A 25,436-nucleotide genomic window follows, 5' to 3' on the forward strand; every position below is an offset into this window, starting at 1 on the left:
GTATTTGTGCTCTGGGATCTCCTCTGTGAGGACTCTCCTCTTCATCACAGATGAAGCTCCTCCTCCAAGCGTCCACGTTTGTTCTCCAATCTTCTGACTGAGACTTGCACTGGGAGCATTGGAAAGCATGTTTTCAGCTGAGTTCAGATAAAACTTTCATGCGATCAAAAATTTTGACCTTTTTTATATTTGAGAACATGACAATCATCATCATCATCATCCTGTCACGTCACTGCTGGCGGATGGCCTCCACATCTTACTCCACTCATCACGGTTTTGGGCACTCTGGGTCCACGTGCTGCCTGCCTTTTGCTCGATGTCATCTCTCCACCTTTTCTTCGGTCTTCCCCTTCCTCTCTTCCTGTCCCACAGAGTCCATTCTGTTGTTTTCTTAGCCCGTTCGTGGTTCTTCATTCGGGCTACATGTCCTGCCCACTTGCCTTTGGCTTCAATCACTTTCTCGATGACATGCTTCACCCCTGTTCTTGATCTTAAGTCTTTGTTCCTGACTTTATCTCTCCTCGTAACACCCAGCATTGATCGTTCCATGCTCCTCTGGGTGATTGCCAGTTTCTCTCTTTGGCGGTTGGTAAGTGACCATGTCTCAGCTCCATACGTCATTGATGGCAGTATGACAGTGTTCATGATCTTCCTCTTGAGACACATGGGCATTTTTTGATCTCTCAGAAACGTGCTGTACTGTCCGAATCTCTTCCAAGCAGATGTTACTCTCTCGTCTCTTTCTTTCGCCATCTCATTTCCTGGTGTTAGCAGTCTTCCCAAATACTTATACTCATCCACTTCCTCCAGTTGTTCTCCATCCACAATTATTTCTTTCCTTCTCCTTTTCCTTGCTATTTCATTGCACATGATTTTGGTTTTCTTTTTGTTCATTTTCATGCCATCTTTTCTCCCTTCCTTGTTCAGATCGTTGAGCAGCTTGCTGAGATCCTCTTCCTTTTCTGCAAATAAGATATCTGCAAATCTCAGGTTGTTCATCCTCTCTCCATTGATGTTAATTCCCGCTTCAGCTTCCATTCTCCTGAATATTTCTTCCAACGCTGCTGTGAACATCACTGGTGTCAAGGTGTCTCCTTGCCGCACTCTCTTCATGATCTTAATCTTTTGGCTAAGTGATTCGTTCCGAACCTGAGCAGTGCCTCCATCATATGTCTCTTTCAGGATGTTGATGTACTTCCCCTCTACGCTTTGTTGTTTTAGCGCCTCAAAAACAGCCTTGTGCAGGATAAAAATCAAAGGCTTTTTCATAGTCTACAAACGCCATATAAATGGGTTTTTTATACTCATTGGTTTTCTCGAGTATTTGCACGACTGACTGCAGATGGTCGATAGTTGAATGACCTCTTCTGTAGGCAGCTTGTTCTGGCGGCTGGTGGTCACTCAGATTGTTGTTCATCCTATTCTTCAAGATCTTCATGAAGAGTTTGTAGACTTGGGAGAGTAAGCTGATTGGTCTATAATTAGCAAGGTCTTTCTTGTCTCCCTTCTTAAATATGAGTGTTATAATAGCATTTTTCCACTCGTTGGGTACCTTTTCTTCAGTCATCACTTTATTGAAGAGTGTTCTCAGCTTCGATCTCACAACTTCACCTCCGGCTTCGAGGAGGCGAGGAAGACTCGCGAGGAAGACCTTTTGTTTCAAAATAATGTTGGAAACTGGAAAAAAATGGTCTCACACACATCCTAAATTCCGAGAAGCTCAAGCAGGAAACTAAAGAACTGCTGAAAGAAAGGAGAGCAATGGCAAAGAAAGATCTGAATGACCACGAGAGAAGAGAGTACAACAAATTGTGTCAAACCTATATTTAGACAATATTTAAAAATAAAAAATTAGATTAATTCCACAATATAAAAACAACGCACAAATTTGTCTGTTATTAATTGATCGATATTAACAAGTTCATTTCATTAATCCTTCATTTTCTATTCCGTTTATTCCCTTTCGGGGTCACGGGGCTGCCGGAGCCCATCCCGGCCACTTGTGGGCGAAGGCAGGGGATGCCCTGGACAGGTTGCCAGTCTGTTGCAGGGTACAAGTTCATTTGACCCCTCTAATTATAATTTTTACGTGACTTCATAATTTATTCACTGCAGGCTCCTCTTCACAGCATAAAACTGCAAATAAGAGCAAAAAAGCTTAAGTCTCCATCAAGTCTAAGCATTAGAACAAAGTTTTTCATCTCTCACAACACTGTTCTTACCCCCTATTCACCTTTAAATAACTATGCGTTTTTTTTTAAATTCTTACAATAAAGTTTAGAAGGCTTTAAAGACGTCACATCCGCTTTTGAGTATTGTATAAAAACAGTGGCGTTTTATTTTTGGATTTCTTCATCAACGTTACAATTTCATGACTAACACAGTTATTTTAAATTGGTAGATTTATTTTTTAAAGAAACTGATTTATTTTGCTGTTTTTTTGTACGAAGTTCATATCCTGACCCGGAAGTGAACAGCACGAGACGAGGCGCTAGCAGCGTGGCGTGTGCTGAGAGGACGGTGGTGTTTTGTTGGGACGTTTGTGAGGTTTTTGGACAGAAAGGACGATACGTGGTTCGTGTGGAACTCTCAGCATTTTCTAAAGTGTCGTAAATCAGTGAAGAAGTGTTGAACGGAAAGACAACGTGGATTGCTGTGATTGTGAGACTAGCAAATGATCGATCGGAGCTGCAGTGAAGAGGACGGCGGTGTTTGTGGGAGTTGGAGCTGAAGATCGGAGCAGGAACCATGTCTTCCCTTCAGCCTCTGAGAGAGTTGATCAGCGAGCGACTAGCTGCTGCTGCTGAAGAAATCTTCCGACTCTGTGAAGGAACCATCGTCCAGTACGAGGAGGAGCTCTTGTCGTCAGCGCAGACTGCTGGATGTCATCTGGAAACCACAGCTTCAACTCCACGACATAGGTATGTATATATTCAACAAAGGAGAGAAGCTCTTCATATTCCAGAATATTCGGATCCAGGTTCTGGTGGAGCGATGATTGTTGTGTTGGAGGATTCCGCCATCTTTTGTGTGTAACAGTGATGAATTACAGCTGTGGGCTGCAGAAACAATGCGCGCGCGCTTGTGCGGTCAGAGTTCTAAAACTGACTTTTTTTTTAACTTTAATTACTGCGGTGAAGTTAGTTTTAGGTCGGATATTCCACAGACATTTGGTCTTAAATGAAAAAAAAAATTGAGGTTAATAGTTTGTGACAATTGTATACAATTATGCAAAGTAGAAAAAAGTATAGGGCATGTACAAACAGTTGCAAGATAAAAAAAATAACAATAATACAGAAAAAACTTTCATAAAAGACATTAAAATAAAAATAAAAACGGGGGTTACATAGACATTTTAATGATACTTAACTTAGGGGGTTATCAAAAACCTGCAAGTTACATAAGTTACTTTGAAGTTCCATACATGGCAAGTTTTTTTTTTCCATGAAGTTTACAGATGAAAAAAAAAGAGCAGAGTTCTTTATGAAATGTAGAAAAATGGTTGGTTATGGTTTGATTTTAAGGAATCGACATTTATGCATATAGAATTTACCCAAAATAATTACAACATTCAGAATAAGTTCTGTGTTTTTGTGTTCTAAAATAAACCCAAAAATGATATCCTTAATAGAAAAGTCTGAAAAAAGTGGAATCTTGTGGACAAGCCAATAATGTAAACTATTCCAAAAGACATCAGAATAAAAACATTCAAAGAAAAGATGCTCAGTTGTTTCAATGTCATCATGACAAAAAGAACAACAATTTTCAGGAATTCCAAACCGTTTTCTTAATAATTCCTTGGAAGGGTAAATACCTGAAAAGGTTTTAAAGTGGACTTCCTTGGCTTTAGGAGGGATGGGGGGTTTTAAATATTTAGTTCGTATCTGTTTCTTTTCTGAGTTATTAAAATATTGGGTTATATAATTTGGATTTGAGATGTAGGGAAAGGACGTTTCATTAAAATGTTCTCTGATTTGATGGTTTGGGAGTTTGGCAGTTGCTATGTTGTGTCCATTAATCAGAAGCTTGGGGACAGTAGGACGTCTGTAGATGTCATCATGAAACAGATCAGAAACTGAGTTTACAACATTTTGAGGAATGGCCTTAATGATTTTTTCAAAATCTTTTCTATTTGTTAGTGAACCATATTTAGCTGTGAAATCATCAATAGACATGAGAGTAGCATTGTCATTAAGAAGATGCATTAATGACCAAATTCCATTTTCAAACTATGTTGGAACAAAGATGGATTTGTTTCTAATAGTGATGTATCTGCAGTTCCATAGGGGAGTGTTGCTGGAAATATGTTATTAGGAACAATTAACCTACAGTAATACTATTTTGATTGTTAATAAATTATTTTACCCAGTTTACTTTTTAAGTGCCATTAAGGCTGTTAAATTCTATGGCTTGTAGGCCTCCATCTTTGTATTTTTTAGTTAGCGTACCTTGTTTAACATAGTGTGTTTTCCTTTTCCATACTGCATACAAACATTTTATAAAAAATGTATATGAATGTTTATACAAAACACTCCTGCAATTTGCAAATTAATTCTGTTCCGCTTATTCAATAGCTCCCAAACCACATGACCCAAAAACATGAATCATATGCCAAATTGTTGTTCTGAAATACTTACATCAGAAACACCAATTTGTTTAGAAATTATAGATGATACAAATCTTACATTGATTTTTGTATTAAAATTACAGCTATTCACATATGAAATCTAATCGTTTATTCAATAGCTCCCAAACCGCCTGACGCAAAGATATGAAACCTATGCTGAATTGTGGCACTTGCATCCCAACATCAGACACACCTCTTTATTTTCTATTGTTTAGATTATGAACATTTTAAATGAATTTTTAAAATTGAAATTCCAGCAGTTTATAAGCAGCAGAATATAAATTCTGGCAGGTTTTTTTCAACAGTTCCCAAACCTATGGAGTTATTTCAGTCTCAATAATCAGAAATGCACACAACCGGTTTCACAAATACACACGCTCCGATTCACAAATGTCATTCAGTCTCAATAATCAGAAATGCACACAACCAGTTTCACAAATACACACGCTCCGATTCACAAATGTCATTTTATGCAAACGTGAAAAATAAATTCGGAAATACAAACCCTGTGTTTCACAAACACACACATTGTGTTTCACACATGCACACTAAATGTTTTACAAATGCACAATGAGTGTTTCTCACAAATGTGCACACTGTTTTTCACAAAAACATTTTAGAAATTCACAATAAATATATCAGAAATGCACAGTAAGTGCTTCACAAACGTGATTTTTAGTTACACATGTGATGTGAACTCACAGATCATTCGAACTGCAGACTGTGCATTCAAAATCCCGTTCTCGTTTGTGAATCTCCCCGTGTGTGTGAGAGATTTTTCTACGGTGAATATTGAGACTCATCTGACGGAGCGGGTCGACTAATCTCACCATTGGCTAGTAAATCTGTCAATCAAACTCATCGGCAAAGCAGGCGGGTTCGCTTTTAGCCAATCGAATGGCCCCTTACACTTTCTCTACGCTTTCTGCGGGTGGCAAAAGCCCCGCCCATATTTGATTCTGTACCAGTCGGTCGTTAACGTGTTAGCCCTAGCATGGCTTGTCGGTTTATTGCCTTCGGTTGTCAAAAATGACTGGCTTGTGCAACTTTTCAGTGGACCTGGGAGCAAGGCAACAGTGGTTTAATGCAGTTGACATTGAATCCATCGAACTCTGTACTGGTCATGGGATTTACAATGAACGTTTCACTCGGGATCGTTTGTACGTTATTCTCTTAGCTTTCATGCTAGCGTCATTTCAACACTCAGACACGGTTTGGATCATATGAAGGTGGAGGAGAAAAATCTGCAACTTCCACAGAAGGTTTTGTGGAGAAACTGGCATCACTTTGCTCCGTACCACGCAGTGGGACTACATTACCTCAAGTTCATCTCACTGTCAATCACAGATACCCAATACACCTCCCCTGCTCAGCCCGAAGTCACTTTGCTTGACCTTAATTTTATTTTTTTAATAACTCAAATGTCATTGATTTTATATTGTAACCATATACATATACACCTCTTGGCCAGGTCACCCTTGCAAAAAAGATCCTCATCTCTCTGGGTTTTATAGCTGGTTAAATACTACACAACAAAAGATGGTCATAGAACAAGAAAGTGCAAACATTCACCCTTTATTGCAGAGTAAAATTCAGTGAAAACATGGACAGATTAAAACATCAAAATTTAAGCAAATGTGGGATCTCTACTGATTTGAATTTTATTTAAACTGGAACTAATTTTCATAACTTCCTTACATACAATGAAGTCCCTTGAACAATACAGCAGTATTGATTTGAACTCTGTCTTGCCCCGCTCAGTCTCTCTTCTTCTGTATGTAATTATGTCGCCTAAATTAAGTTCTAAACAAACGGGACAGTAAAGATGTAATTCCACTCCCAAACGGTCTGAATTAAACAATGGGTTGATGTCGTCTTGCAGTTCCAACATTTGTGGACCCAAAAGGGGACTGTCCCATACCGGGACATTGATCCCAGGATGAGGTTCAGTCATGGATCCACTCTCCTCCCATTCAATCTCTGGAACCAGCATACCCTGACAAAAAAAAAAAAAAAACTGTTTATGAACAGCACTGTTTTTTTTGTGTGTTTTAGATTATGTAGGAACAGACACCCACTAATAATAACTTATATTGTTGCTGGCAGGCAGACCTCATATCTCCGTAACTGATTATAATTTGCAAATAAGTGATCCTTAACAAAGTAGTGACATTAGTACATATGATGGCTCATAATGCCATGCATTGTGATGCATTTTGAACTTGCAGATGTGCTATTCTTCCTACAGACAAACAATTTAGGGAAATTGTTTGCACCACACAACAATAATACTTTTCATTCATTTTTGATGAAAATTCCTTGTAGTCATTGTGATTTCATCATACTGTTCTTGATACTTTCCACTTTAGTCGAACTGCACACAAATCAGTTGTCCAGTACAGTGAGATTAAATAAAGCAGTGTTTTTCAACCAGTGTGTGTTTTCTGACAGTAAAACTTGATAAACTTTATGAGATTAATTATAGTAGGATGAATAATGCAATACAAAAAGACCTAACAAAATGGCCTGTCTGTTAATGGACCTTAGCTCCAAAATAGAGGTTGTAAAAATGAATGTGCTACCTAGATTGTTGTATCTTTTCTCATCATTGCCAGTGCAGATCCCAGAGGTTCAGTTCGTAAAATGGGACAAACAAGTGAGTAGATTTATTTGGGAAGGGAAAAAACCAAGAGTGAAACTGAAAATACTCCAACTAGAAAAAGAAAGAGGAGGATTAGGCCTCCCTAGCTTTCGAGAATACTACTTAGCAGCCCAGTTAAGATACATAGTATGCTGGTGTACAACAGAATATTACTCCAAATGGAAACAAATCGAGTTGACCTATAGTAAATGTCCACCACAAGCAAGACTGGGTGAGAAAATACAAATAGAAATCACAGAACAAAACCCTATCATTGAAACGACATTAAAGATCTGGTGGAGCATGGTCAATAAATACGACATAGGTGGAGATTACAAACTACTTATCTGGCCCTCACAATCTCAAAAATACAGAACGGGACAGATGGACAATATTTTTAAGAAATGGAGTGACAGAGGAATGACGGCAGTGTGCATGTTAACAGACGGAAAACTGTTCAAGTCCTTTGAAATGCTCAAAGAGGAGTTTCAGCTGGATACGGCTGACCTATTTAGGTATTTTCAATTAAGGCACTTCTACAATACGGAGATTAAAAAATATCTTAGTCAAGACGGAAGCAAGTTAATAGAAATACTGACGGGGTCTTATAAGAAGTTACATTTAAGGGTCATTTCCAAACTTGTTAAACTGTAATGGATATAACTCTCTGCATATAAAACAAAAGTGGGAATCAGAATTACAAATTTTACTGTCAGAAGATGAATGGCATTCAATCTGTGGACTACAGCATAGCTCCACATGTTCTAGAAAATGGAGAGAATTTGGAGGGAAAAACTTGACAAGGTTTTTTATTAGTCCTCACATAAAGAGTAAACAACTGGGAACCTCACAACAATGTTGGAGGCTATGTGGGGACTTCAACGTTAACCATTCACACATCTTTTGGTCATGTGGAATTATTTCTCCTTTCTGGAAAATTATGGTTAAAACCTTTCGGGGTATCCTAGGATGTGAGATAGTTATGGACCCTAAGACATTGTACTTTGGCCTATCGATGGACGTTATTCGTCCAGAAGACAAATACCTCTTCAAGGTGATGATATTAGCCTGTAAAAAGGCAATAACAAGAAAATGGCTGAGAAGTGAAGTGCCGACACTGCAGCAATGGAGAGACATTATGGAGGAAATTTTCTCCATGGAGAAGATTACGTATTACTTAAGGCTAGATGCACATAAACTCGAAGATCGATGGAAGAAATCGACACAATATACAGCTCCCTCGGTCCGGTCTTGAAACAATGTCTTAGTTGCGCCCCGCTACTAACGTCTGTTTTTGTCCCCCCCACCTTTTTTTTTTTTTTTCTCTCTTTCTCCTCCCTCTCCTTCTGTTCCCATTGCTTTTGTTCTGACACGAAAAACTGTATTCTGTGTTAAGAAAATTATCTCAAAAAAATAAAGTTAAAAAAAAAAACACATAGTATATGTTCCATATAAATGTTTTGGCTCTCAGACACTCACAAGTTGCATGTGTGCGTTGAAGTTGCGGCCCTCCCTCAGCTAGACCCCGCCTTCAGTGGCCCCCAGGTAAATTGATTTTGAGACCCCTGGTCTAGTGGGTCTAGATCAGTGTTTTTCAACCAGTGTGCCGCGGCACACTAGTGTGCCGTGGGAGATGGTCAAGTGTGCCGTGGGGAATTGCCCTACTTCACTGATCTAAAACCATTTCCCATCTCCAGGAAATCAGCTCTTTGTTCATCCAAACAGGCCCTGATAAAACACTGAGTAGTTAAGAATATGAGAGATCGGTGGATCGGTGAGATGCTGTGGATCGCGTGATGCTGTAGTATCGCGAGACCCAGCGAGACGAGTGTGGTGAGTCGACTTGGCGGCGCGTAAGCATTTGAACAAACATTTTCGATCTTGTTTCATTTTTCCGCCATATTAAAATATTTCCTGCTAACTAACACAACCTGTTAAGAGTATTAAGCTTCTGTCAGCCTGGAGGACCTGGAGAATTTCATCGACGAGTGTTTTAATACCTGCAACATGGTGAAGCCCAGAACCGCCACCACCACCCCCTCCGCCAAGCGTGAACGGCCTGAGGACTCTCCCGGGGCTGTGTCGTCTCCAGGCAGCGGAATGAGCGATATCCTGGATTCGATTGACAAAAAGCTCTCCAGCTTTGATGGCCGCCTCAATCTGCTGGAGATCCTCCATAGAGAATTTCAAGGTCTGCGGGAGTCTCTGGAATTCAGCCAGCAGCAGGTGCGGGAGCTCGCAGCGGAGAACCAGGCCCTCAGAGAGACCGTGAAGACCCTGAGCAGTGACACCGCCCGTCTCTCCGAGGAGAACCGATCCATCAAGGAAACCCTCCTGGATCTTCAGTCGAGGAGCATGAGGGACAATCTAGTGGTCGCGGGGGTTCCAGAGGAGGTAGGAGAAGACCCCGAGGCCACCGTTAGATCCTTTTTACAGGTCCACCTGAAGCTCCCCAAGGAGGAGGTGCAGAAGATCTCCTTCCACAGGGTTCACCGCCTCGGAGGAAGAAGGTCCGACCACCAGCGCCCGCGTCCTATTGTGGCTAAATTCGAACATTTCAAACAGAAGTAGTTGGTGAAGGGCCGCGGACGGGAACTGAGAGGCACGCATTACAGCGTTAATGACCAGTTCCCGGCAGAAATCCTCCGTAGAAGGAAGATCCTGTTCCCGCTGAGGAGGAAGCATCTTGCTGCTGGTTCGAGAGCGATTGTGGCCGTTGACAAACTTTACGTGGACGGCCGGCTGTTCCGGGACCCGGAGATCACCCCCTGGCTGTGCTGAAGGCTTTCAGATCCGCGCTGAGAACATCTGGTCTGCGCTGCCCAGAAGAAACCCGCTAAACTTACTTCAATGAATGGAAAACCGGATCATCAATAATCCACACCTCGATCGCAGGAAAACAGTCTTTTTTTTTTCTTCGTCACCTCAGTCCCACTGATGTTTCTATTGTTGTTTTGTTGTTGTTTTCGTCTTCCCTTCTATCTCTTTTTTTCTTTCCTTTACTCTCCCCCCCCCCTCTCCCCCCTCATTATATGTAAATCACCTGGAAGCAACTCATCCTCGGTAAGTATTTATTTATGCACGGAACGGGCGCGCGCACACACAAGCGCACACAGGGGCGTGCACATGCGATCCCGCACACACACGCTGACATACTGCAATCACCTCACACAGGCTCTCATAGGACGCACGCGACACGCAGCTCACATAACCAGAAAACGTTCACGCGCACAGCGCTTCTCAAATGCGGGCACGCGCACACGGACTGGTACACAAGCACTACTTAGCTTTACACCTTTTCAGTCAGAGCAGTTATGAACAGTCTTAACATCGTTAGCTGGAATGTGCGTGGACTTGGCTCTGAGCCAAAGAGACTGAAAGTGTTAAATCACCTGGATGGTCTAAAAGCAGATATAGCTTTACTGCAGGAGACCCATTTATCAGATTCTTTGAATCACCTTATGTGCTGCTTACAATTTCCAGTTATATACTCTGCCAGTTACAACTCCAAACAAAGAGGAGTTGCTGTTTTAATTAATAAAAATCTTAATTTTACTCATAAGGATACAGTTACTGACCCAGAAGGCAGATTTGTAATCATTAATATATCCATTCAGAATAAGGACTATTGTATAGTGAGTATTTATGGTCCTAATGTTGACGACTCTTCCTTCTTTCACAGATTCTTCACCTCACTCTCAGTTCACTCTGACTCCACAATCATTATAGGAGGAGACTTCAACCTTGTTTTGGACCCTGAACTTGACAGACTCAGCACAGCAGCAAACCAGCGTACATGGCGGTCTGCAAGTATTCTAAAGCAGTACATGAATGATCTGGGTCTCTGCGACGCGTGGCGCTCATGTCACCCAAGCACTAAAGGGTTCACCTTTTTTTCTCCAGTTCACTATTCACACTCCCGTTTAGACTATTTATTAATCAGTAACTCTCTTTTAAAAAATATTCAAAGCTCCAATATCCATCCAATTATTATCAGTGATCATGCACCAGTCTCTGTAAACATTTCTAGGGAAAAATCCACACCCTCTGGTACAACCTGGAGGTTTAATACGTCTCTGTTAAAGGACCAGGAATTTCTTGAATTCTTTAAAAAAGAGTGGGCAACCTTCTTAGACTTCAACAATACTCCAGACATCCCACCGTGCGTTCTTTGGGAAGCAGCAAAGGCAGTCATGAGAGGGAAAATCATTTCTTATTCAACGCACAAAAAACGCAAAGAGAAAGCAGATTTATTAGAATTAGAAAATAAAATCAAAACCCTGGAGACTGCTTATGCTGCTTCTGCACAGGAACACATTCTGGGAGATCTGAAAAATTTAAAGCTGCAGTTAAATGACATCATTAATAAACAAACACAATTTCAAATACAAAGGCTACGACTTGAAAGATTTGAAAACTCTAATAAATCTGGCAAATTTCTGGCTAATCAGCTTAAAATTAACAGAGAAAAATCATCAATCACCTCTATTATGGACCAAACAGGAAATGTCACCCATGACCCGGTCAAAATTAATAACGAATTTGAAAACTTTTATAAAAACCTGTACACACCGCAGATCAATCCGTCAGAGCAAAGTATTGACTCATTTCTTAATAATGTAAACCTACCCAGGCTAAATGAGGATCAAATCACAAACTTAGATTCTCCGCTCTCGCCGTCTGAACTTCATGAAGCTCTGTTACTTATGCCCAATGGTAAAGCACCAGGGCCTGATGGCTTTCCTGCTGAGTTTTATAAAGAATTCTGGGAACAACTGGCACCAACATTTTATAAAACTGTCACATCTATTAATGAGAGCCAATCAATGCCACCTAACATGAACTCAGCCAACATAATTCTTCTTCTAAAACCAGACAAAGATCCCACTAGTCCTTCAAGCTATCGCCCCATTTCTTTAATCAATGCAGATGTAAAAATTATCTGCAAAGCACTAGCACAGAGAATAGAAAAAATCACTCCTCACATAATTCACTTCGACCAGACTGGATTCATCAAAGGCAGACACTCGGATGATAATGTCCGTAGACTAGTTAATATAATAGACTTTGCCACCATTAAAAAACAGGAAATGACGGTACTATCGCTGGATGCTGAAAAAGCCTTTGACAGAGTTAATTGGAAGTTCCTTATTGCTGCCCTCCATAAGTTTGGTTTTGGAGAAGCATTCATCAATTGGATCAAAATATTATATCACAACCCCAATGCATCAGTTAGAACTAATAAACAGACTTCAAACAGGTTTTTTCTTGGAAGAGGAACCAGACAGGGCTGCCCACTCTCTCCTTCTCTTTTTGCTATATTCATTGAGCCTTTAGCTGCAGCAATAAGACAGAATGAGAGCATTATAGGAATAAAAACCAAACACAGCCATCATAAAATTAGTCTTTATGCGGATGACATATTACTGTTTTTAAGGAATTTACATTCTGTAAATGAAACAGCAATGATCATAAATGAATTCTCCTCCATATCAGACTATTCCATTAATTGGAATAAGTCTGTTTTATTACCACTTAACAGGAATATGGAACAAAGACTCACAATTCCAGTTAAAACAGGAAATATCAAATATCTGGGTATCTACTTTTCCCCCAAACTATCAGAACTGGTGCAGCTAAACCACACCCCATTACTGAAAAGCATACAGGACGATCTAACACGCTGGACCAACCTGCCTCTGTCCCTTATGGGCAAGGTAGCCACGGTTAAAATGAAAATCTTACCCAAAGTTAATTATCTCTTCTCAATGATTCCCACACAACCGCCATTAAAATGGTTCAAAACATTAGACTCATCCATATCAAGCTTTCTATGGAACAACAAACCTGCAAGAATTAGTCTAAAAACTTTAAAATCTGCAAAAAGCTGTGGAGGATTAGAACTACCTAATTTCCACAAATACTTTCTTGCAAATAGATTACAATATATCTTAAAATGGTTAAAAAATAATCCAGAAACCAACTCATGGTTAGACTTGGAACAGGTGTTATGTGGAAAGATCAACCTGTCACAGCTACCATTTATTAGCCATATAGTTAAAAAACAGGATTGTTTCAAAAGCATTAATATAAATGCCACCTTAACAGCCTGGTGGGAATTTCTCAAAATATCAAAATCATCAATTCAACCGTGCAAAATGACACCCATCTGGAACAACCCGGACATCCTTATTAACAAAAAAATGATTCACTTCCCAGCTTGGCAAGCAGGGGGCATAAAACAACTAGAGCACGTAATTATTGATAGAAGATTCATAACCCCCCAGGAACTTCAAGACAAACATGGAATAAATAACTTCTTGGAATATCAGCAACTTAAATCAAGTATTACTAAAAAGTATAAAATTAAAGACGACGATTTAAAGCTACCAGATGTAGTTACCACTCTGATTAATTTTTCAATGAATAGAACTCTCTCCAAAATATACAAACTTTTATGTAATTTGGATAACAATATTGCCCTTCCAACAAAAAAATGGGATGCAGATTTGAGCATCAGCACAGATGAAAGCTTCTGGTCAGAACTTTGTCTAAACACCTTTAAACTGACAAAAAGTCCAAATCTGCAGCTAATCCATCTCAAAACTCTTCACAGAATTTACTACACTGGACAGAGGATGTTCAAGATGGGTCTCAGTAACTCAGACATTTGCGAGCACTGTGATAATAATCTACCCGACAGCTACATGCACGCACTGTGGTTCTGCACTCCTGTCAGGGCTCTCTGGCAGCAGGTATGTGCCGATTTATCAGTCTGGTTTAAGGTTTCAATCACTGCCTCACCGTCACTTTGTGTGCTTGGTGACATGAGTGCCATCGATATAGAAGAAGGATTAGCATCTATCATTTTCATAACTCTTTGTATTGCCAAAAAAACTATTTTAATAAATTGGAAAAACAAGAAAAATATAAACATAAGTCAACACAGAAATCTGCTGTTTGATCATATCAGCTTGGAAAAAATGTCAGCCCAAAGCTCCAGTAACTTTGAAAGAATTCATTCTCTCTGGTCTCCTGTGGTTGACTCCATGACTTAGGGGGTGGAGGGCTTGGTCGTCGCTGCTCCTTGCCCTTCTGCCGTGGTTTGGGGTGGGGGTCGGGGCTTCCGGTGCCTGGCGGGGGCGGTGGGGGGCTCCGTTGGTCGGGGGGTCGGGTCCGGTGCCTGGGTGGGGCGGGCTGGGGCGCTGCGTGGTCCTCTGGGCTTGGGTGTGGGGGTGCGTGGTGGGGGGGTGGGGTGGTGGTCTGGCTTGGCTTGGGGGGGTGGTCCCTTTGCCTGTGCTGGGGGGGGTTGGCGGGGGGCCCTGCTCGGGTGGGGGGGGCCCAGCGGCGCCGGATGGGCTGCCCATCTGCACCTGGGGCTGGGATCGGCCCTTCCCTGGCTCTGGGACGGGACGGGACAACCCTCTCGGGGCCCCCGGTCGCTCTGGGTGTCACCCGCTTCGGCTGCGGGGTCTGGGGTGGGGTGGGGTGGGGGGCTTGTCGGCCCTGTCCTGTGGGGGGGCGTTCTGGGGGGGAGGGGGGGCCCATTATTAGTACGGGTCGGGGGGGCTAGCGGGTCGGGGTCTCCGCTGAGGCAATCAGTGGTTGCCTCGGCCGGTTGGCCTCCTCGGTCCCGTCGAGGCCTGACCAGAGCTCTTCTAGGGCCGGCGTCTGGGGGTGGGGGCCTGGGCTTGCTCCGGGGGGGGGCGACGCTTTCTGGCTCCTCTCTCTCTGTGTGGGGTGGGTGGTGCCGGGCCTGGGGTGTCGGCGCCTCCGGGGGTGGGCCCCTGGGCTGGGTGGCCCTGGCCCCTTTGCTGGGGGACGGCTGTTTGACCACCGGGGGACAGTCTACCAGCTGTCCCCAATTTACCCCCTTCCTTATATAACCTCATATTAGGGTGAGGGGGTGGGGGGTTTAGCCTGCGATGCGCCTTGGGGGGGGGCTACTTGGGAGTGGCCCCCCTCCTATGGTTGCCGTATGGAGTGGGCCCCCCCTCTTTCGGTTTTATTTGCACCTTAGACACGTAGGGTCCTTGGTAGGGGGGGTGCTTGGACATCACTGCCAGCAAGCAGCAGATGTCCTCCTGGCACCCTACCCGCCAATTTTAACCGCACCTTAGACATTTAGGGCCCCTTGGTGTGGAGGGTGAGGGGACATCACTGTGAGTAATCAGGAGATGTCCCCTTAGTGCCCTACTCGCCAATTTTAACTGCACCCCCCTTAGTACACACACCCCTCCCCCTTCAATATATACATTCAAACATAAACACACACACATGCACACAAACACCCTCTCAAACACCCATACACGCACACACATTTTACAAGGAAGGTGGGACCTGGGTCCATCTGTCCCCTACCCCGTCCCTGGTGGGGGGTGCGGGCCCCTTGGCGATGGCGGCCGTGTCCCTTGGGTGCCGGCTCCCTGGGCCCGGCGGTGCTCTCTCCGCACGGTGGGGGGGTTCATATTACACCTGAGCCGGGGGTGTTCGTGTCCCTGGGGGGTGGGTCCTGGTCCTTGCCCCTGGGCGCTGGGCCCCGCCAAACTTCCAACATGGCCGAGCCTGGTCGGGCCATATTTATAACATCCCTTATGGGCCGCCCTTTTTTCCCCGGGGTTCCCCCCTCCTGGGCGGGGGCGGCGGGCCCCTGCCTTGCTCCTACCTGGACCAACCGTGGGCCGGGTGGGTGGCTGCCTGGAGTGCGGAGCGGGTCTCCCTTGGGGGGTCCTGGCTCGTACCTGGGGTCGGGGCGGGGGGATGCCCGGAACTCCTGGGTGGTGGTGGGGTGCTCGTCTGGGGCTGTGGGCGTCCCTCTCCGGTGGGGCCCTGCGTTGGGCTCTTCCGGCGCGGCGGGGGGCTGCTTTCCTGGCTGGGCTGGGGCGGCGCTCTCTTTCCCTCTGCGCCTCCCTGCTCTCTGGCTCTGGGGGCCTCGCGGCGGTCCTGCTGGCCCTGGCCTGGGTGGCGGTCTTGGTCGCCCGGGGGGCGGTTGTTCCCTGCCTGTTCCCGTGTGGCGCTGGGGGAATTCCGGCTGCCGCTGCTGCTGCGGCGGGGGTATGGGTGTGGGGGTGGCTGGGCGCTCCTCCTCCTTCTTTTCACATTCCACCATCCATTTTAGAAGAACATAAACACTCACCTGAGCACAGGTGTTAGCTCACCTTTGCACTAATAGTTTGCATGATTGAATGAATGAAAGATTTCACACTAGTTGGTTTAAAGGCATAAGTATGCGTTCGTGAACACTGTTTTGTGTGCATGTTGACATGTGGACATTTCTGCGGCTAGCAGGTGTGTTGATAATATTTGAGTGTGTGTGAACAGGCCCCGCCCTTTTTGTACTACATGTGAACCGTACCGTAACGATAAACAACCAGTAAACCTGCCTGCTCTATGCTGCTTCATGGTCTTACCCCCCTTCCCCTCCTATTATCACCCTCCTACCCCCCCCTCTCTCTAACGTCCCTCTCTCTTGTTCCCCTCTTTCCTTTTCCGTCCGGTCCAACACCAAAGATTTTCAAACATGATTGAAATTAATAAAGTTTGGCCTCAATTACAAAAGGGGTTTATTCAGACATACCTTTGGTTTGTCTGAAGATGAATAACCCCTCTTGTTAGAATAAAATATGTCCAACACAAGAGGCCCTCAGCTCTCATCTGTTTGCCTAGCTGTTGGACAGGACAAGTTAAAAAAAAAAAAAAAAAAAAAAAAAAAAAAAAAAAGAATATGAGAGATCTTAAAATGACTTTTTCTTTGTGTTTATTTAATTCTATAAAATACATTTTGATAAGGTTGACGGTGCCGCGATTTAGCTGCAGCTATAACTGTGTAAGGAAAAGTCCCGCCCCTTTAACTGTCTCCGCCAATCATTCTTGAAGGCTTAATCACATGTCATCAGTCTGACAATCAGAAGTGGTTAAAGTCTTCACTTCCTTGTTCTTAATTCTGCTGGTAAAGTCTCTCAGTTCTAACAAAAATACCAGCTAAAGCTCGTCTTTAGCGGTGTAACTTTCCACAGATTCCGGTGTCAGACCGTGGAACAAGAGAACAAAGGTTGAAAAACACTGAAATAAAGCACTTACCCGGGGATCAGAAACAGGGTTCTGGGTCAAGCCCAACTGCCACAGCTGATTTGGTGTCATGCTTTGCTCCGTCCAGATTGGATGGCTGTCCCACGCGTCACTAAACACATCCAAACTGGCCTGAATGCGTGGTAGGAAAATATAGTGGCAGCAGAATACGTGATGTTACTGATATTGAGCAAGTCTTGGTCCTCAGGAGAGTGCAGGATGTTGTAATATAAACCAGTAACAGTCATGAAGACATCACACCAGAGGGGCTCAATCCTGTATTTGGAAAAAAGCAAAAAGAAATATTATATTGTCAGATTTATTTTTAATACATCATTCACTTTTATGTATATATTAAAGCGTCTAAAACTAGGTTCAACTCACCGTTGATTGTGTGTACACTTTTGCTGCAATGAAGCTGTTTGTGTCAGTTCTACGTACTGTGAGCATTTACTCGGCTATGCCCACATGTTCTCCTCCGTGATCTCCTCTCACCCTGACAATAACATGAAAATCATGTCTCAAACACATAATTACAAATGCATCGCCAATACGGTACACATCAATTTAAAATGTAATGTTCTTATGTATGATGCCAATAAGTAGAATTTCTAGGTTAGATAAATTGCAGGAGTGGGTTACATGTATCACTGTGGAAAAAAATGAGGTGAGAGAGACTGTTAAGGGGGGGGGGGGGGGGTAAAATGTTATCCATGAGGGGAAAGAGTTTTAGAGTTGCCTTTGTTTTCAGAGGAGTCTAAAAAAGTTATTTTATTTTTGTACAAATAACCAAGTGCTTATACTGCCTGATATGTGAATGAAATATTTCTTTATGAATAACATGAATACCTCAGAGGAAAGCCATAAACGTTCACAGCGTCACTGAAGAAGGCCAAGTCTGCGCAGTTGTTGTCTGCTATCTTCAGGTACAAGATCTATGGAATACAAGTACAAATACTTTCAACTGACAGATATTTACAGGGGCAAAAATGCTAAATTCCCAATTGATAGGTAAAACAGTAATACAATAGGATGATAAAATATGAAATAGAATAGAATAGAAGGGTATTTAATAATCCCTGAGGAAGTTTTTTAAAAATGGCCATCTTAAAAAAACACATAAACACACATGCATTACAAATAGAAATATCACAAAATAAAAAGATTGATTAAAAAAAGGTAAATAATTGGAAAATCAGTGGGTAAAATTAAAAGAAATTACTTGTAAGATGCCCTGCCAGAGAGTTGTATGGCCTGATGTCAGGAGGAACAAAAGATTGTCACGCTGTCACGCTTCAGTAATTCCTAGAGAATAAATAAAAACACAACAAACATGGATTAGATCATTTAGCTGTCTGAGATTAAATTACATCATTTTCAAATATTTGAAAGGGGAATTTTTTAAAACACTCTTGCTATGATAACTTGAGCTTGTAGTAAAGAACAGAGTTAAAAATAAACAATCAGAGACAAGACACTGATCACAGGAAGCCTGTGTGTAATATTTACAGTAACTTCTACTCAAATCACTGTTGACAGCATATTTCTCCCATCCACCCTTTCTAAGACTACTTATCGACTACAAAACAGCCTAAAAACATAATGTTTGGGATTCTTGTCATTTCGTCATTGAAAGTAAAGATACGGGGAATTTAGTGGCTGTCACTCTGACACAATCTCACAGGGCTGGTCAGCACAATACGGGTTCTAACGTTAGAAACTTAATGAGGCTTCTTTCATTCAACAGTGGATTCACGTCTGTTATATTTAAAAAATGCCGTTTTCATGAATGTCATATGAATTAACTTTGTTTCACAATCCACCCCGTCTTAAAGTCTGGGTTGTGAAAAGACTGTGTCTAACTTTAACCCGGATCGCGTTTACATAAAGGCAGCACACGGAACAGCTAACTAGTTAGCATAGCATAGCATCAGTGTTTAAACAAATCCCCGTCTCTAAATCAATACTTTTTATTAAACTTTCTGTGCTGCTGTAAATCCGGCATGCTTTTCCCCTTAGTTCTATCTGAATCATGGTAGAACCTACAGATCATTGGCTACAGGCGCTAGCTTGAACCGAAACCGGCTTGAAGTTCACCCACAAAGGCAGACACAACTTGAGTCGAAAGCCGGCTAGTTTCGAGGCCCCTGGTTGGTTGTAGTTACTCGTGTTGTGTGAAGAGCTGGTAAAACTTGACAAAACCATAAGTCCTCCCCCGCTTTAAAACCATTAAAAAAAATATGACCGCACAGGCAAAGCAAAGCTAAGCTAATTAGCGGTGGGGGTACTCTGCAAACGACTCGGCTGAAATGTTTATAAAGCATTCACACATGTCACTTGGCTAAGGAGAACGCTTCAACTTAGTATTCAATAACAACAACGAGGGAATAATAATCAAATAAGTGCATTACTTACGGGCTGAGACTGATCCCGTTCGGAAGACCTCTCCGCCATGTTTGCCGCCCGCGTCCTCCCAACTGCTGTGCTGAACAGCTCCCTCCCTCGTCAGTTGAGAGTGAAGAGTGTAAGGGGCCATTCGATTGGCTAAAAGCGAACCCGCCTGCTTTGCCGATGAGTTTGATTGACAGATTCACTAGCCAATGGTGACATTAGTTGACCCGCTCCGTCAGATGAGTCTCAATATTCACCGAAGAAAATTCTCTCACACACACGGGGAGATTCACAAACGAGAACGGGATTTTGAATGCACAGTCTGCAATTCGAATGATCTGTGAGTTCACATCACATGTGTACCTAAAAATCATGTTTGTGAAGCACCTACTGTGCATTTCTGATACATTTTTGTACTATTCAGGGGTGTGTCTTCTTTCACGTCCACACTTCCTTTCTTAGCGTTCTCATACTGTCCTCTCCTACGTCCTCTTTACTGAAGTCACGCAACAACACAAGACTTTTATGGTCATGAAAATACGGTACATGCCTTTGTCCAACAGAAGCCAGGTTAGGCTTTGGCAACCTCGTGACCCCAAAAGAGATAATGCAGGTTAAGAAAATTGATCGATCGATTGATGCTTAACAATTCACTGTCTTTTAAATTGCTCATTCTTGTGTTTGTTTCCCTGCAGTCCTCCCACGGCATTGGATGACTGAAGAGGTGGATCTGGAGCAGGAGGATCCCAAATCTCCACAGATTAAAGAGGAGCAGGAAGAACCAGAACCTACACAGATTAAAGAGGAGCAGGAAGAACCAGAACCTACACAGATTAAAGAGGAGCAGGAAGAACCAGAACCTACACAGATTAAAGAGGAGCAGGAAGAACCAGAACCTGAGACTGAAGAAAAGCAAAAAGGACTCTTCATTTGTCACTATGAGGAGCAGCTTGATCTGAAGCAGGAGACTGATACCTTTATTGGGATTCCTCCATATGAGGAAGATGATAACAGTGAAGCAGATCTAAACAATCAGCAGAGCTTTAATGTAAATGATAGTCAGGATGAAGAAGGAAACCAACATGAAGAATCAACATCAACTACAGATGAAGAGACAGACCCACAGAACAGAGATCAGAGGAAGAGAAGAGACAGAAGTCATGTCCAAAGTGTGGATAGCTCTTACAAGTCAGAAAGTCAGTGTGACTCTGTTGTTAGAAAAAATGTAAAGAAAGTAACTTTGGTAAAGAAATGCAAACAATCTCCAAAAGAGAAGAGACTTTCCTCAGTAGAGTATGGTAAAAGAACGAGAATTGCTCACGATGTCTCTGTCCACATGAGAGCTGAGTCTGATGAAGTACCTTATGTCTGTAAGAAATGTGCTCAAAGTTTTGATTATAAGTCTCAGTTCAGAACTCACATGAGAACTCATACAAGACAGAAGCCTTTTTCTTGTAAAGAATGTGATAAATGTTTCTTGCAATTATGTAGTCTTCAAGCACACATGAGAACTCATACAGGTGAGCTTCTTTCTTGTAAAGAATGCGATAAACGTTTTGTGCAATTAACTAGTCTCAAAGCACACATGAGAACTCATACAGGGGAGCTTTTTTTTTGTAAAGAATGTGACAAAAGTTTTAATCAAATGGCTGGTCTCACAAGACACATGAGTATCCATACAGGACAGAAGCCTTTTTCTTGTGAAGAATGTGGCACAGGATTTAGTCAAATGTATCATCTTAAAAAACACATGAGAATTCACACAGGAGAAAAGCTTTTTTCCTGCAAAGAATGCGATGCAAGTTTTACTGAAAAATATAATCTCGATACACACATGAGAATTCACACAGGAGAAAATCCATTTTCTTGTAAAGAGTGTGATAGGAGTTTTAATCAAATATCTAATCTAAAAACACACATGAGAACTCATACTCATACACTAGGTGAGCGTTTTCCTTGTAAAGAATGTGACAAAAGTTTTAATCATAAGGCTAATCTCAAAAGACACATGAGTGTCCATACAGGACAGAAGCCTCTTTCTTGTGGAGAATGTGGCACAAGTTATAGCCAAATATATCTTCTCCACAAACACATGAGAACTCACACAGAAGGTAAGCCTTTTTCCTGTAAAGAATGCGATAAAAGTTTTACTGAAATATATAATCTCAATACACACATGAGAACTCATACAGGAGAGAAGCCTTTTTCTTGTAAAGAGTGTGATAGAAGCTTTAATCAAATATCTAATCTAAAAACACACATGAGAACTCATACAGGAGAGAAGCCTTTTTCTTGTGAAGTATGTGATAAATGTTATGTTTCTAAACATAACCTTCAAACACACATGAAAAGTCACACAAGAAAGACGCCTAAATGTGATAAAGAATGCGATAAATAATTTAGTAAAAATTATCCTCCCAAAAAATTAAGGGAAACTCACACCAGAAGTCTCATGTGGAAAGATGGAGAAGCGTTTAAATTGGAAGTAAATGTTTGTGAAAAGGTTTGCTTTTTTTAAGAAAATGGCTGTAATTTAACACAGAAAATGAATTTTGAAAAACATTTTTTTACTTTTTTTTGTTGTTTGTATTTTACATTTAATAGTAACCTAAATTTTTACGTCTCAGGAAGTAAGAATATAAAGTAAGACCTGTAGAAAGAGCTTCTTCATTTCCTGGAAGCACCATGGTGCTCATGTTGTCTTCTTTTTAGTTTAAAGGAAGGTAGGGCTATCTGACACTTGTTAAAAAGCAGAAGACCTGCTTATTTCCTCTGGATAGGACACTTTTCCATCTCCACTCTGGGTTGTGTTGAGAAATGTCTTTAGATCTGTAAGTTTAAATCCTATCATACCAAATCACAGTTTTTAAAAATGCTGATTGTTTTTAACCTTTTCTTTTATGCGTATTGTTAGGAATAATTAGAAATAGAATAGTTAGAAACTCCCTTTTTACTATTATTTTATTACACTAATGGTTTAAACTTAATTCACTGAGCATGTATTATCATCTCAAAATTATATTGCATCCTAAGACAGCACAACCAAGCCATTGTCCTCACAGTTTCTCCTCATCATCCCTTTTTACTTTTTGTGTGTTCTGGTGTTTGTGCTCTGGCAAATGTCTGTGGGAACATCAGAGAGATCTGACACTTGAAGCTGTATGACCTTCAAGTATCCAGCCTGCAACAGCATGTGGGTGGGTTTTTCACACCATAGATCCTCAGACCATCTTCTGAATATGTAAATGCCAGGTATATATACCAAGCCCTTTTCTAAATGTTTTTGTTCAGACCTTGTGATCCTGTTCCTCTGTCTGTAACCCTGCGTACAAATCTATGCTGTTTTGTGCGGAGTAAATCTTCACTGAAGCTAAGTAACTGTCTCTGAGTCTCATTCATTCATTTCTGTGTGTTGGAAACTGAAGGGGAACAAACCAACCTAATATTTTAGTTTTTTAGTTGATATAATTGTTAACACCATATGCTTTGTTTTTATTCAATTAAGTCTGCACCCACTCACATCAGCTTGAAAACAAACTCCAGCTTTGAATTCACCTTCCTGGGAACCAAAGGCCTCATGCAACTATGAGGAGAGGCTGAACTCTTGTATGTGTTCCAAACCAGCATTACTGTGTTTTTCAAATGCACCTTCATTGTTCAGATCAAATGCAACTGTTGTGTTTTTCCTCCTTGCTTGCAATTAAAAACCTAAAGGATAAGTTTTGACTCTTGAGGCTTATTGAATATTTTGTCTGGAAAACAGGGTACAAACTAACAGCATTTTTCTACAGTCTGTTTTCTGAAAACATTTCCTGACATAACTTGGTCTTTCCAGCCAGATTGACAATATACAATGAACTATAGTCATAGATGTTTTTGTGTTTGATTTAAAGTAGCTTTTTGATATATTTTACTACTAATAATAATCCATTTTATTTAAAGCGCCTTTCATGAAACCCAAGAACACAGTAGAAACAAAGGTTAAACAATAGACATTAAAAGGACAATAAATATGAAAGAAAATTAGAAAGGGAATCAGGATGGGAAGGCAGAAATAAACTAATGAATTTTGAGTTGTGATATGGAAGTTGGAAGAGAGTCTATGTTACGCAGATCAGGAGGGAGGGAATTCCAAAGTTTGGGAGCAGAGCAGCTGAAGGCTCGGCTTCCCATGGTGACGAGGAGGAGAGATAAGGAGGGGCCAGGTTATGGAGGGCCTTAAAGGTGAACAGGAGGAGTGTTAATTGGATTCTGGAGGTTATGGGAAGCCAGTGCAGCTGGTGGAGAACCGGGGTGATATGACTGAAGGAGGGGGTTCTGGAGATGATGGAGCTTATTGAGGGTTTTTTGGGGGAGACCAAAGAGGAGGGAGTTACAGTAATCTAAACGGGAAGTGACCAGACTGTGGACCAGGATAGAAGCAGAGGGGACAGCGAGGGAGGGCCGTAGACAATTAATGTTACGTAAATGGACATGGGCTGACCAAGTAATGTTATTGATGTGGGACTGAAAAGATAAGGTGCTATCCAGGATGACACCCAGACTCTTCATTTGAGGGGAGGGGGAGACAGAAGACGAATCGATGGAAAGAGTAAGACTTGTGGCTTTGGAGTGGGTGGATTTGGAACTGACGAGAAGGAGCTCGGTTTTATCACTATTGAATTCGAGAAGGTCTAAGGTGAACCAGTTTTTGATTTCAGATAGACAGGAGTGGAGGGAGGAGGGTGGAAGAGAGGTGTCAGGTTTGCTTGATACATAGAGCTGGGTGTCATCTGCAAAACAATGAAAGTTAACATTAAATTTAAGGAAAATATTGCCAAGGGGTAGAAGATAAGAAGAAATAAAAAAGAAGAGGACCAAGGACAGAACCTTGGGGGACATCAGAAAAGACAGAGTAAGGCTGAGATTTAAATGATTTAAGATGAATGAATTGGGTGCGGCCTGAGAGGTAAACCAACGGAGGGGGGTGGAGGTGATACCGAGGGAGGAGAGCCTTTGGAGGAGGATGGAATGAGAAATGGTATCAAAGGCTGCACTCAGATCGAGGAGGATGAGGATGGTGAGGAGACCAGAATCCGCTGCAATGGGAAGGTCATTGGTGATCTTGAGCAGAGCAGTCTTAGTGCTTTGTGAGGGGGCAGAAACCGGACTGAAAAGGTTACAGGAGATTATTGTGTTTTAGGTGATCATAAAGTTGAGAGGCGATTACTTTCTCAAGAATTTTGGAAATGAAGGGAAGGACAGAGATTACTGAATAAATTGGGACCTGAACCAGGTTTTTTCAGGATGGGTTTAACAGCTGCCATTTTAAAAAGTGATGGGACAGTACCAGATGATAGTGAGGAGTGAATAATAGCAGTAATAAGCGGAAGGAGAGATGGGAGGCAGGCCATAACTAAGGATGTTGGCAGGGGATCGAGATAACAGGTGGTAGGTTTGGATTTAAGGATGGGAGAGGAAATTTCCTCGCGGTCAGGCAGTTGAAAGGAGGAAAACCTGTGATTGAGAGAGAAAGAGTCAGGGATGGGAGGGAGGAGAGAAGAGCTAAGCTGTTGATGAACAGCTGGAATTTTCTGGTTAAAGAATGACATGAGGGAGTTACAGGTTTCAGTGGAAAACAAATGGGGAGGGAAAGAGTCAGAGGGGTTGAAAATAGTGTTCATCAGAGAAAACATTGTTTTGGAGTTGCCTTTGTTTTTGGAGATGAGT

The 25,436-nt window shown here is 42.1% G+C and overlaps 4 protein-coding genes across 7 annotated transcripts in view; 2 read left to right on the top strand and 2 right to left on the bottom strand.

The window, feature by feature from the left end:
* LOC110013798 (gastrula zinc finger protein XlCGF28.1) overlaps nucleotides 1-25,436 on the bottom strand; it is a 989,290-nt gene that overhangs the window by 769,071 nt on the left and 194,783 nt on the right. The window lies entirely within an intron of this gene.
* Nucleotides 1-25,436, top strand: part of LOC101169839 (NLR family CARD domain-containing protein 3) — a 1,010,604-nt gene that overhangs the window by 637,776 nt on the left and 347,392 nt on the right. The gene's annotated exons all lie outside the window — the stretch shown is intronic.
* The window catches only part of LOC105355408 (NACHT, LRR and PYD domains-containing protein 12-like), a 768,227-nt gene that overhangs the window by 324,021 nt on the left and 418,770 nt on the right, over nucleotides 1-25,436 (bottom strand). The window lies entirely within an intron of this gene.
* On the top strand, nucleotides 2,791-23,438 carry LOC111948637 (zinc finger protein OZF-like). Its single transcript, XM_023962506.1, has 2 exons — nucleotides 2,791-2,921; nucleotides 20,423-23,438. The coding sequence occupies exon 2, from the start codon at nucleotides 20,440-20,442 to the stop codon at nucleotides 22,123-22,125; it is 1,686 nt and encodes a 561-aa protein (XP_023818274.1). The 5' UTR covers nucleotides 2,791-2,921; nucleotides 20,423-20,439; the 3' UTR covers nucleotides 22,126-23,438.

The sequence above is a fragment of the Oryzias latipes genome, chromosome 2 (assembly GCF_002234675.1).
Source record: "Oryzias latipes chromosome 2, ASM223467v1".
Classification (NCBI taxonomy): Eukaryota; Metazoa; Chordata; class Actinopteri; order Beloniformes; family Adrianichthyidae; genus Oryzias; species Oryzias latipes.

Coding starts and splice junctions, on each gene's coding strand:
- LOC111948637 (XM_023962506.1), top strand. CDS start 20,440: ATGACTGAAGAGGTGGATCTGGAGCAGGAGGATCCCAAATCTCCACAG.